General features: G+C 44.2%; 1 protein-coding gene across 1 annotated transcript in view; it reads right to left on the reverse strand.

Moving 5' to 3' along the window:
* The window catches only part of ZMYM2 (zinc finger MYM-type containing 2), a 144646-nt gene that overhangs the window by 72212 nt on the left and 58356 nt on the right, over positions 1–14078 (reverse strand). The window contains exons 6-7 of the mRNA XM_040339328.1: positions 4990–5200; positions 1906–2021 (exon numbers count right to left, since the gene is read on the reverse strand). Coding sequence (XP_040195262.1) covers positions 1906–2021; positions 4990–5200 — 327 coding nt within the window. The remainder of the gene's footprint in view (positions 1–1905; positions 2022–4989; positions 5201–14078) is intronic.

Genomic DNA, 14078 nt, shown 5'->3' on the forward strand with positions numbered 1-14078 from the left:
TGCTGTGGCTCAGGAATGTTTCAGGGGAAAATTCTAACAGGTAGATTCACATACCTGGCCGCAACTTTGCGGCGGCGTAGCTTAAGGCATTTAAGCTACGCCGCCGTAAGTTCGCGAGGCAAGTACATGATTCACAATGTACTTGCCTGCTAACTTACGACAGCGTAGCCTAAAGCGGGCGGGCGTAAGGGCGCGTAATTCAAATGTGTGTAAGGGGGCGTGTTTTATGTTAATGGGGCTTGACCTGACGTTTTTGACGTTTTTATTTTAACTGCGCATGCGCCGGGCGCCTACATTTCCCAGTGTGCATTGCGGCTAAGTACGCCGCACGGGCCTATTGATTTCGACGTGGACGTAAACTGCGTAAATCCCGATTCACGGACGACTTCCGCAAACGACGTAAAGAATTCGAATTTCGACGCGGGAACGGCGGCCATACTTGACATTACTATTCCAACTAGGGCCTAGCTCTAACTTTACGCAGCCTATCTCATACGTAAACGGCGTAAAAGTACTGCGGCGGCCGGGCGTACGTTCGTGAATCGGCTTATCTACTAATTTGCATATTCTACGCCGGCCGCAATGGAAGCGCCACCTAGCGGCCATCCGAAATATTGCAACCTAAGATAGGACGGCGCAAGCCGTCGTATCTTAGATATGTTTAAGCGTATCTCTGATTGAGAATACACTTAAACATAAGTCGGCGTAGATTCTGAGTTAGGTCGGCTTACCTACTGATAAGCCGGCCTAACTCTTTGTAAATCTACCTAGAAGTATTTTAGTGAATGTTGAACTAATGTCTAATTCCAGTAATTACCAACTGTTTTCTATAGAAGGCCTTCCCAAAATCATACACATTTGATCATTAGAGTGAAGAAATACTGCTCAAGATATACAAGGATCAAAATCCTTAAATAAAATTCTGTCATACTGTCGGAATGTTTTCTGAAATTCTTACATTTCACCCACACCAGCACACCCCACAGGTGTGCCTGTGTATTGCAGCTGAAGAATTTAAATACGCGTGGAACAAGTTTATTTGAAAATGGTATTTCCCTTGCTGTCATCCTGAAGTTTTGGGTTTAATTCTAGCCTGGAATCTGCATAGAAATTAGGAATTCTGACACTTTCTGTTGCCGATTTATAGCATGCCCGTTCTAAGTTTGTGACTCAAAGAACTTTTAAGGACTCCTGACAAGCCACATTTGGCTTGTCATTTTTTTTTTTTTTAGAGGGGAGCGATATAGATAGATATATAGGGGGTATGACTTATACACAATTAACACTTCTAGATATTCCATATAATATAACAAATCTTCACTTTTTGAGTTCAGATCCACATGAACTCGCAGCTAGTATTTTCCTAACGATACCAGCAATAGAAGCCTGGTATCATGAGGAATCCACACTTCCCTTGTGACAATGTCACTTGAAGAAATTAAATAAGGGTCAGACAAACCTAAACTGGTTGTTGCCAAAAACAAATTAGATTAGCAAATCTGTGCCCATTCATGAAAGAGCAAGTTCTGGAAGTGGATGAATATGAGTGAGCAGACATGAATGAATTGGAGAACAGTCACAAGGAAAAGGCATGTGGGGACTGATGTAACTGAATGCATCAATCATTAAAGTGATCCATGTCATTCTATTTAAGTTCCAAAGTGGTACCTATGCATGGAAGCCATTAGCTCTTTGTTGCTTCCTCACTCGGATCACTCATGCTTTCTAGCAATCCCTAGATAGCAGATGCGAAAATTGTGTGCACAAACTGGCTCCGATACTTGTTTCCCTAGTTATCTGAGGACAGACATATCTTCTAGAATGGCTACAAAGCATACTTGTACACAAAATGGATGCCCTCCTTAATAGCTGGTAATGTGTATAACAATATTTAAAAAGACAAACCTGAAACTTGGCTACACATTCAGAGCTACAAAAATTGTAGAGTTTTCCATCAGGCATTGTGGCTTGATACTGAGGTAAGGAGTTCCTTTTACAAAAATGACAAATTATTCCTGGATCTGGAGAGCGAAAGCAAATTAAAGGCCATTAACATTTCACACATTAAGGTTCAAATGTAGAAGATTTTTATTCTTCTGTATTTACGTCAGCAGGCAGCCAATTTAGTTTTGCAAAGATTAAATACTATACGGTAACTAGATCTCAGAACATACAGGCCACTAGAAGGACATTTACAAGTCTGCATGTAAACATGAAAATAATGGAAAAACAGAGAAAAAAAAAATATGTTATATTATACAGTCCTGATTAAAAGTTTAAGACCACTTGAAAAATGGCAAGAAATCATATTTTACATTGTTGGATCTTAACAAGGTTCCAAGTAGAGCTTCAACAGGCAACAAGAAAAAAGAGTGAGACCAAACATGTTTTGAGCATTCAATTAATTGAAAATAACGAATAAACTGAAACAGGCTGTTTTTCAGCTGATCAAAAGTTTAGGACCACATGCCTTTAAAAGGCCAAATCTGTGCAAAGATGTGGATTCATTGTCGTTCTCTGTCAGGTAGTCACACGTTGTGATGGCAAAGGCAAAACTCTTTCTTTTTGAACGTGGTCGGGTTGCTGAACTGCATAAGCAGGGTCTCTCATCAAGACACTGGACGATCCTCGACCCAAATTAAGGCCCTTACTGGTGCTGACTGCAGCCCCATAACCATCAGACGGCATCTGAGACTGAAGGGCTTCAAAAACAAAAAACGTCTTCAAAAACCTTGTCTCCTTGAACGCCACAGAACTGCTCGTTTGGACTTTGCAAGAGAGCAGCAAACATGGGACATTCAAAAGGTAGAAGAAAGTTTTATTCTCTGATAAGAAAAAATTTAACCTTGATGGTCCTGATGGTTTCCAACGTTACTGGAATGACAAGCAGATGCCACCTGAGATGTTTTCTACGCGCCACAGTGGAGGGTGCGCCATAATGGTCTGGGGTGCTCTTTCCTTCAGTGAAACAATGGAGCTTCAGGAAGTGCAGGGGCGTCAAACGGCCGCTGGCTATGTCCGACTTTTCAACAGGACAACGCTACAGTACACAATGCCTGCAGGACAAGGGACTTCTTCCTGCAGAATAACATCACTCTTTTGGCCCATCCTGCGTGTTCCCCTGATCTAAATCCAATTGAGAACCTTTGGGGATGGATGGCAAGGGAAGTTTACAAAAATGGACAACAGTTCCAGACAGTAGATGGCCTTCATGCGGCTGTCTTCACCACTTGGAGAAATGTTCCCACTCACCTCATGGAAACACTTGCATCAAGCATGCCGAAACAAATTTTTTAAGTGATCAACAATAACGGTTGTATTTCTGTTTTGGGGGGGTTTATGTTTTTTTTGGAGGTGTGGTCCAAAACTTTTGATCAGCTGAAAAACAGCCTTTTTCAGTATATTCGTTATTTTCATTAAATTGAATGCTCAAAAAATGTTTTGTCTCCCTCTCATTTCTTCTTGTTGCAGGTTGAGAACCACTGCTTTAAAACCTTGTGCAGTAAACAGTGACTTGCGGCTCGGCCATTCATACTGTTGAAGCGCACAAAACTGGAAGGAAGACCAAGTGAAGCTGGAAGCACCTATAGTGGTGACAGCGCACTGCTGGAAGGCTTTGTTTTCAGGAAAGTGTCATAATGCGCTACTTTGTGGTATATACTAGCACATTATGACAAACTGCCCAGGCCCAAAAAAAAAAAAAATTCTGTGGTTTTTACTACCGCTTTAAAGTAGAACTATAGGCATTTTTGGATTGCGTAAAGGAGAATTATGACCCCTGTCAGTTTATTTTTTGACATCTGGGTCCCATTGGGGAAGAGTTCCCTTCACTTCCTGCCCCTAGCCAAACAGGACGTGAGAGGAAATCCCTGTCAAGGGCACCCCAGGTCACCTGAACTAGTATTATTATACAGGATTTATATAGCGCCAACAGTTTGCGCAGCGCTTTACATCAGGGAAGACCGTACAGTCACAATACAAATCAATACAGGAGGGATCAGAGGGCGCTGCTCGTTAGAGCTTACAATCTAGAAGGGAGGGTCAAGTGGAACAAAGGGTAGTTGGCTGTGGGAGATGATCAGATGGACGCAAATGAAAGTACAGTTGTTGTTAGGTATGGGTAGGGTAGGCTTCTCTGAAGAGGAGGGTTTTCAGGGATCCTCTAAAAGCTAATAGAGAAGGAGATAGACGGATAGATTGGGGTAAGGAGTTCCATAGGCTTGGAGAGGCTCTAGAAAAGTCCTGGAGACGAGCATGGGAGCAGGTGATGAGAGAGCTAGAGAGTAGGAGGTCTTGAGAAGAACGAAGAAAACGATTAGGTTGGTATTTAGAGACTAGGTCATTGATGTAGCTGGGGGCAGAGTTGTGGATGGCTTTGTAGGTAATTGTTAGTAGTTTGAATTTAATTCATTGGGTGAGCGGAAGCCAGTGGAGGGATTGACAGAGAGGAGTAGCAAGTAGCAGAGACAGAGCGGTTGGTAAGGTGGATGAGTCTGGCAGCAGCATTCATGATAGACTGAAGGGGGGTTAGAGTATGCAGAGGTAAGCCAATGAGGAGAGAGTTGGAGGAATCGTGGCAAGAGATGACCAGGGAGTGAATTAAGAGTTTTGTGGTGCGATTGGTTAGAAAGGGGTGTGTTTTGGAGATATTGCGATATCCCTAGTATATTGGAAAACAGGACAAATAGAGTAATTGCTTTAACAGGGCACAGACCGCAATTAAAACTGACAGGGGTTCTAATCCATCGTCTCCTTTTTTTTTTTTTGGACAAAGTTTTGCCTTTAGTTATTCTTTTACCTACTGGTGAAACTGTATCAGAATACGTGTAGACTACAGTGAGATACTTGGTGGACTGAAGTAAAAGTGGGCTTTTTACTACAAATATAAAACTGTAAACCACCCACAGCTACCCACCCATAGTAAGAAATTACAACTGGTAGGAAAAACAGTGCCCATATATATTTTACAGCGCAAAGTCATACACTTACTTGGAATGGGAAGGAAAGTCTGAACTGGAGGTGCAGGAGGGGGAGGTGGTGGTGGTGGCGGCGGCGGCTTTGCAAATTTTGATTTGTGATTGTTCATGCATGTTGTTGAACAATATGGCTCCATATGTCCATTTATTCCAATGCACTGAGTCATGTCAAAGATTCTACATTGAGCTTTGCATCCTGTGCAGCTGGTTAGCTTTCCATGTTTCTAAATAAAACAGAGCAGGTAAAATGATTAAAAGAATACTCTACTGTAAATCAGAAACATGTAATGTAAGCATATAAAGTGGTACTGAAACTAAAACTACAGCAATGATTTCAGACAGATTATGTAGTACTCAATGGAGTACTCAACAAAATGAATCTGGTCCTAACTGCTGTCAATTAGAGGTCTTGGTATTTAATGCAAATTAAATTATTATGAAACTATGAAATAAAACTAATCGCCTTCTGTATTCCATGAAAAAAAAATAAAGGCTGTCAAAAGTTGAAATTTAATGCACAGAAAAATAGGAAATAGACTTCTATGGATAACTAATCCTTTCTTTCTTCCCCTTATAAACAATTACTATGGAACTTGCACAAAAAAAAAAAAAACTACCTGACTGCTGTCCACCTTACCACAGGTTTGTACATATGAGATACTTCTGAGGTTTAGGATGGCCTGACAAATTAAACTGATAACTGGATAAGGTTTTATTTCTTTTGTTGCTAGGAGGTGCACTGAATGGAAATTTTGGTGCAGAATCTGAAAATGCAGGATTGCACTAGGCCGAAACCGAAAAGGACAGTTCTAAAAAAATATATGTTTTTATATATAAATTGTATTATATTCAACTTGTTAATAAATATAATAAATTTAAATTAATGAGTTTATTGTCAGCCATTATCAACACCTTTAGCGCAATAAAATCTCAAGAAAAATGCATCCCTTTAAATTCTATGTACGTTTTCACAATGGTCTCTTACGCTTCCATTGGGGTGTTAAAAAATCCTGCTTGCTGCATTTTTGGTTAGGGAAAAAAAAAAATGCTCAGTCCTCCTATCAGCACTCTCCTGGCATGGCAGCACAACCGATTGGCTCCTTGTGCTATTTCTCCCTCTCAATCTGAGCTCTGCAAGAACCTGACAAAAAACTTGCATCAATACGGTGCAAATGCTCCGAAACCTAAAACTGATACCTTTGCAGTTTGATTGTGTAGACCAGCTGGTGTCCTCTACTGAGCATGCTCATAATTCAGTTCCCTTCCAAGCTCGTACTAAAGTACTAAAGTCTTGTTTTTTTTGTTAAAAACAAAAAACATGTTTTACCTACGTGCCCTGTGTAATGGTTTTGCACAGAGCAGCCCAGATCCTACACTTCTTGGGTTCCATTTTGGTGCTCCTGGCCCCCCCCCCCTACTGTCGAGTGCCCCCACAGCAAGCAGCTTGCTATGGAGGCACCCGAGCCAAGCCACAGCTCCCTGTATCCATTCAGACAGAGTATTAATATTAGAGGGGCTGCTGCACACAGAAGAGTTTTTATCTTAGTGCATTAAGACCACTTAAAATGTCCTTTTTCTTATCTGTGCGGCCCACGTGACTATAGTGTCAGACATAGACAGCGGTAAATGACACTTCGCTCCCTCCCACATATTCTTATAGCTAAACACTATGGGGTGGAAAGTAGTATGCCGAATACTCTCACAAAAAAAAAAGAACCCTGGATGCAGATGCCAACTGAACAAAAAAAGTAGTGGTCAATCTTTGACTCTGCCTACACCATATTAATGCACACAAAAATACACATTTGATGCTCATTAAAAATGTATAGGGAGTTGTAAAACAGTTACCGTACTTGATATATATGATCTAAATTGAATTGCTCTTCTAAAACATGTGTTTTTTTTTGTTTTTGTTTTTAAGTCATGTGACTGGTACAGCACCAATCAGGGCTGGCAAGACACGCTACAGAGGGCATAGATCAGCAAAGTAATAGAAGCCCCTCCCCAACATCTTTTCTTTGCAGATGCCAAAGAACAGGGACAACAATACTGCAACGCATACAGTGGGTTTCCCTGTGCAGCTCTACACACTACCTCTATAAGTGATTAAAGCGGGAGTTCACCCAATGATGGTTTTATTTTCTCTTTACCCCTTAGATGGATGCTCGTTTTGTGTAGGGGAATCGGCTAGTAGTTTTAAAATAAGATCAGTACTTACCTGTTTTCGAGATGCATCTTCTCCGTCGCTTCCGGGTATGGGTCTTCGGGAGCGGGCGTTCCTTCTTGATTGACAGTCTTCCGAGAGGCTTCCGACGGTCGCATCCATCGCGTCACTAGTAGCCGAAAGAAGCCGAACGTCGGTGCGGCTCTATACTGCGCCTGCGCACCGACGTTCGGCTTCTTTCGGAAAATCGCGACGCGATGGATGCGACCGTCGGAAGCCTCTCTGAAGACTGTCAATCAAAATAGTAACGCCCAGTCCCGCAGCCCATACCCGGAAGCGGCGGAGAAGATGCATCTCGTAAACGGTAAGTACAGCTCATATTTTAAAACAACTAGCCGATTCCCCTAGACAAAACGAGCATCCATCTAAGGCAGGGGTCCTAAAACTTTTTAAACAGGGGGCCAGTTTACGGTCCCTCAGACTGTTGGGGGGCCAGATTATAGTTTAAAAAAATATGAACAAATTCCTATGCACACATCTTATTTGTAGTGCAAAAAAACAGGAAAAACCTATTTAATATTCAAAATAAAAAACAATTTTAATCAACATAAACTTATTAGTATTTTACAGACTCCCCACATCACAGATCCCCTCCCCATCACAGATACCCCTCCCCCATCACAGAACCCCCCCATCACAGACTCCTCTCCATGACAGATTCCCCATATCAGGTCATCCATCACGAAGCCCCTCATAAAAGATCCCCCAACACAAACTCCTCTCCATCACAAAGCCCCCTGTAACAGACACCCCCATCACAGAGCCCCCCCATCACAGATCCCCCTATAAGATTCCCCCATCACAGACTCCTCCATCACAGACTCCTCCATCACAGACTCCTCCATCACAGACTCCTCCATCACAGACTCCTCCATCACAGACTCCTCCATCACAGACTCCTCCATCACAGACTCCTCCATCACAGACTCCTCCATCACAGACTCCTCCATCACAGACTCCTCCATCACAGACTCCTCCATCACAGACTCCTCCATCACAGACTCCTCCATCACAGACTCCTCCATCACAGACTCCTCCATCACAGACTCCTCCATCACAGACTCCTCCATCACAGACTCCTCCATCACAGACTCCTCCATCACAGACTCCTCCATCACAGACTCCTCCATCACAGACTCCTCCATCACAGACTCCTCCATCACAGACTCCTCCATCACAGTCTCCCCCCAATCACAGACAACTCCCATCACAGACAACTCCCATCACAGACAACTCCCATCACAGACAACTCCCATCACAGACAACTCCCATCACAGATCCCCATAACAGACTCCCCCCATAACAGACTCCCCCCATAACAGACTCCCCCCATAACAGACTCCCCCCATAACAGACTCCCCCCATAACAGACTCCCCCCATAACAGACTCCCCCCATAACAGACTCCCCCCATAACAGACTCCCCCCATAACAGACTCCCCCCATAACAGACTCCCCCCATAACAGACTCCCCCATTATAAATCCCCCAATCACAGACTCCACCCATAATATATCCCCTTAACAGACTCCCTACATAACAGATCCCCCCATCAATATTACACTGCCCCCTTCTATAATATCACAGCACCCCCCCCCCCTCCCCGCTGCTACCTTAATCACACAAGATGTGAAGCAGGGCAGGTCCGGACAAAAGCCAGGACTTTGCAAGTGAAAGGCAAGTGATTGATTGCTGGGACCGTCCCGCTGCCTAGTTACCAATCACTCGCTTCTTACCTCAAAAGGTCCCGCCCTTTGTCCGGACCGGTTATGTTTCTCGTCATGTGTGATAAAGGTAGCAGAGGGGAGGGGGATTGCTGCAATGTTAAAGGGGCAGTCTGCGGGCCAGGTAAATCACACTGGTGGGCCGGATGCGGCCCGCGGGCCGTAGTTTGAGGACCCCTGATCTAAGGGGAAAATGTGCCCTCTAAGGGTGAACCCCCGCTTTAAAGCTTACCTAATGTCAGTTCATTTCAGTATTTTGACTTGAAATGTTTATTTTGAGGAAGCTACATTTGCCAAGTTAAAGGGAATTAATCTAAATTGTTTTAAATGTGTAAATGTGATTAGTACAACGTCAATTACATCAAGGAATCAACAAGTTAAAATACTAGCTTTTATGTATAATAAATTGGTGCCACTATAACTGCTGATTATGTGTAAAGGTTGTAATATCTTCTAAGCAGTGTTGCACAATAACTGTGCTTTACCGCATCTCTGATCCTAGAGAAATCAACCTGCTTTGGTTGAATCAATAAAACTATCGGTATACAAGCAATTAGTCTGTATCTAAAATATAAATAAGCAAAAACGTGAACAAGCAGCACATAAGATGTGGAAAACGTTCATGTTAACTTTAAACTCAAGCCGACTGCATTGTGGAAATATTTCTAAAATAAAATGGATTTTCATTAACTATTACATTTCTATTCTTTTTACTGGGAATTAACAGTGTTTTTCATAAATAGTTTGAGTTTTTTTTTTTTTTAACTTGTTATTTTTGCAAATTGGTGCATTAAGGCCTCATTCACACGGATCGACCGTTCAGGTCCACCTGTCAGTTTTGACGGCAGACCTGAACGGCCGGCCGCTCCATGAATCCATATGGAGCGTCGGATGTCAGCGGAGACATGTCCGCTGACATCCGACCCCATCCAATCCGCTAAAAACAGACGTATGGGGACACGTCCCCATCCGTCCATGACGGATCGGATTGGGTAAGATCTGATGAAAACGGACATGCTGTCCGTTATCAGATCGCTCCATAGGAGACCGCGGTGCCCGACAAGCCCCTCCCCGCTCAGTGAGCAGAGAGGAGCTTGTCATCCGTCGGCTCATCTGCGGACAAATCTCCCGCAGAGCTGGCGGACTCCGCATTGACGGAGTCTGCCTCGTGTGAATGGTGCCTTAAGGTTTGATATTTAATGTCAAGTACGAGATGCTATAGAAAAGACAGAGATAGCAGCTGCTGTCATACTGCAGCCGGTTGGCACGGCAGCGCGAATCACCGTAGGTGAACGCCAGCTGCTTTAAAGTGGTTGTAAATCCTCCCCCTGAAATTAACCCTATAGGTAAGCCTAGATTAAGGATTACCTGTAGGTGTTTGCAATATCTCATAAACCTACACGGTTTAGGAGATATTTGCCAAAAGGTATACACCGTTGTCCTCGGCGCATGTGCGCCATAGACAACAGTGCAGTGATGATCCTATTCATAAAAAAAAAAGGCAATGCCATATTTGCCGGCTCCCGCGCGCACTGGCGGAGTGACGTCTTCGCCGCTCCGGCCAATCACAGCGCCGCAGCAGCAATACCCAGAAGTAACCTTCCGGGTATCTGTGGAGAGATGTCTGCAGCCGGAGGGGGACACGAGGACGGCTTCGGTCTAAGGTAAGTAATGCATAATGAGCTTGTATGCTAGTCATACTAGCTCATTATGGCTGTCATGCAGGTTTTTTCGGGTTTGCAACTGCTTTATTTATTACACACACACACATACACATATACACACACACACACACGCACGCACGCACGCACACACAAAATATATTTTATATACCGTATATATTAAGTGAAAATTCAGTCAACCGCTACAAAAGCTTTAGCTGCTAACTTTTAATAAACAGCCACTCCCCTGTCCCACTATCGAGTGGGGTTCTCACCCCAGTGGAGTTCTCCCTGTGTCCTCTCCCCCCAGTGCTAACATCTTTGGGCGCAGGGCTGTGACAGGTTGTCGTTTCACAGCTGGGTGCCCGCTGTGAATGCTCGAGTGGTGCTGTGCTCCATGACCGGTCTCAAAATCTTCTGGGTCCCATCATGTGTCCCAGAAGACTTCAGGGGGTTTAAGGAGTGAGTACCTGTCAAAATAGTTTACCCCCCCCCAAAAGCTCCATTTGAAAAACAGGAGCCAGGGTTGAGGCCTTATAGCAGAACTTCCGCTTCAGCTCTCACAGTTCTCTAAGGCCCCTTTCAGACGTGCGGACTGTATGTCCGCTTTTTCATCCATCCGTTTGCGGATGAAAAAGGGACATACATTGGTCCCTATGCGATTGCGGGTGTCAGCGGATAAACATCCGCTGACACCCGTAATCGCCCGCCGACGCAAAGATCCGATTTTGCGGACGCTATTTTTTCTTCCGTCTGCGGATCGGATGAACACGGACCGTGTCTCCCATAGGGGAGAGCGGAGAAAAGACAGGGCGGTCCCTGCACAGTGTGCGGGGACCGCCCTGTCAGCCGCCGGCTCAGCAGGGATATACGGAGCGATCCCCGCTGAGCTTACGGATTACTGATCCACCGCGTGTGAAAGGGCCCTAAATCTGCGCTTTTTAATTACACACAAAACCCATCAGATTCAGTACTGACGGAGTCTTCAAACCGCATTTTTGAAGGTCTATAAAATGCTTGTGTTACAGCCTCCTGAACATCATTTTCTCCAGGTAAGTGCCTGTAGCAACAGAAAACGTCCCATGCTATCTTTTTGGTCACTCTCAAGCTCCTCCTCCAGTATATTGGGCAGAACTTTAGGTACACAATCAGAGGTATCTGATGTAGTTAAAAGATGAAAAATGTTTAGCTGCACTATTGTGGAGTTTAAGAGTGACCAAAGAGATAGCAGAACAGCAGCACAGAATGGTTGCTGTCACTACAGGCAATTACCTGGAGAACTGATGATCAGATGCGTTAATAGAATTTGCACCGGATGGTTCAGTGAGAGCTGAATCTGAAAGGTTATTGAAATCATAGCTGTTAGGAGTACCATTATTTCTATAGTGCGATTTCACTAGAGGGGTTTATGAGGAGTGAATTTCTGGCACATCAGAAGGTATTTTTCTACTTTACCTGCAGGAACCAGAAATCAATGTATGTTTTAATAAACTAGCTACAGCTGCAAGAGCAAGAATGGGGTAGTGCGTGGCAAAACTAAAAAGTCCAAAACAGGTGTCATCACCAAAACCCCTGAGGTATATAAGCAGCCAATATAATTCCGTTTTCCAGAGCTCGTGCCCCCCCATCAGTTTTGTATGGACTAAAATGTAAGCAAATTACAGATTCACCATTACAAGACACAAATCTGAAACTATACCTAGTCTACAAAAGAATATTACCCTAATAGTACCATAAGGGCCCTTTTACACGAATGTGTCTGTGTACGGGCTCCGCTTTGCTCAGCGGGGATTGCTCCATCAATGCCCGCTGAGGAGGCAGATGACAGGTTGATCTGCATTGGACCGACCTGTCAGAGCGCCGCTCTCCCCTATGGGGGATCGGATGAAGACGGACCGTAGAGTCTGTTTTCATCTGATCCACCAGACGGATGGAAAAAAGGGTTTCCATCCGTCACACTTTAGCGGATCAAAGCGGGTCGGATGTCAGCGGGCATGTCACTGCTGACATCCGTGGCTCCATAGACCTGCACGGAGCGTACGTTCAGGTCCGCCTAAAAAACTGACAGGCGGACTCGAACAGTTCGCCCGTGTGAAAGAGGCCTAAAAGAAAAATATTACAGAAACAAAAACAACAAAACAATCTTAATTTAGTATGTTTAACATTTATCTTTGGTAGCTGCTAAGACAGCATTGAATTTATACATATGAAACGTCATGAGGTGCATACCTGAATACAGAGAATTTCTGCAACATTCATAGGGTTAATAAGCTGCAAACATGATGTTATCCTCCCACCTTTACAAATGTTTAAGACTAGGTCCACCTATTTGCAAGAAAAATAACAAATTCACCCATATATTTGCATATGAGCAGGCAAAGCATTGCAACCACAATCTTTGTAATGCACTGGTTCTCCAGACTCCTCTGTTACTTTAAGCAGAGGTCCGCCCACCGCTCCAAAAATTAAAAGCCAGTGGCTACACATACAGCAACTACCTGTCCTTGAGTGCAGCGATGTCGGCACTGCAGCTGAGGTTTTCGTCAGCTGTTGGGTGCTGCCGCTACCATTGCTGGTAAGGGAACTCGGTAGTGAAACATGATGGCTTCACGCAGGGTCTCTACTGCACATGCGCGAGGCACCGCTGCGCTCTCCTACTGGCCCGGCAACAGGGAAGGAGAAGGGAGTCAAGCTGCTGATGTAATTCACCTCAGCCCGGTCCTCCGGAAGTGGGGACAGGATACCCGTCAAAGACAGGTATCCGCTCCCCTCTTTCCCCCGAAAGGTGCCAAATGATTGGAAGTTCCACTTTTGGGTGGAACACTGCTTTAAATTGTTATATATGTTGCCAGTCCTCAGATGAAGAGGCTACACCAATTTTCTTTTTGAGTCTTTTATTTTCTCTTTTTTCATCTGGTAATCCTGGAAATAATGCATATCTCCTGTCCTAGGGTGGTTTGTGTTTTCCGGCGGTCAAAACGTTGCCATCCTGTACACAATTCTTCCTCGTTCAGGAGAGGGACGTTGAAGCTCTCCTAACCGCAGCAGCTCCTAAACTCTGGTAAAAGCCAGTGGGCCAGATTCAGAAAGAATCGCCAATCTTTAAGCTCAGATACACTACGCCGCCGTAACTTAGAGCGGCATGTCCCGTATTCAGAAAGAACTTGCGCTCTAAGTTACGGCGGCGTAGTGTAAATGGGCCGGCGTAAGCCCGCCTAATTCAAACTAGGCTGGTAGTGGGCGTGTTGTATGTTAATGAATCGTGACCCCACGTAAATGACGCGCTTTGACACCATGAGATTTCCCACAGCCAAGAAAGCTCTGTATGTTTATATGCTTGGGGGTGCCATTAAGAATAAATGGCAGCTCTGCACATTTGTAAACAAGCGGCTAGTTGCAGAAACATTTACAATTTTCACAACTGTAACCACCTGTACAAATGTGAACCTAGCCTAGTTACATCCCCTGTTTTTTTTCGCCATCTGTGCCCGACTG

This window comes from Rana temporaria, chromosome 2 (genome assembly GCF_905171775.1).
Source record: "Rana temporaria chromosome 2, aRanTem1.1, whole genome shotgun sequence".
NCBI classification, from domain to species: Eukaryota; Metazoa; Chordata; class Amphibia; order Anura; family Ranidae; genus Rana; species Rana temporaria.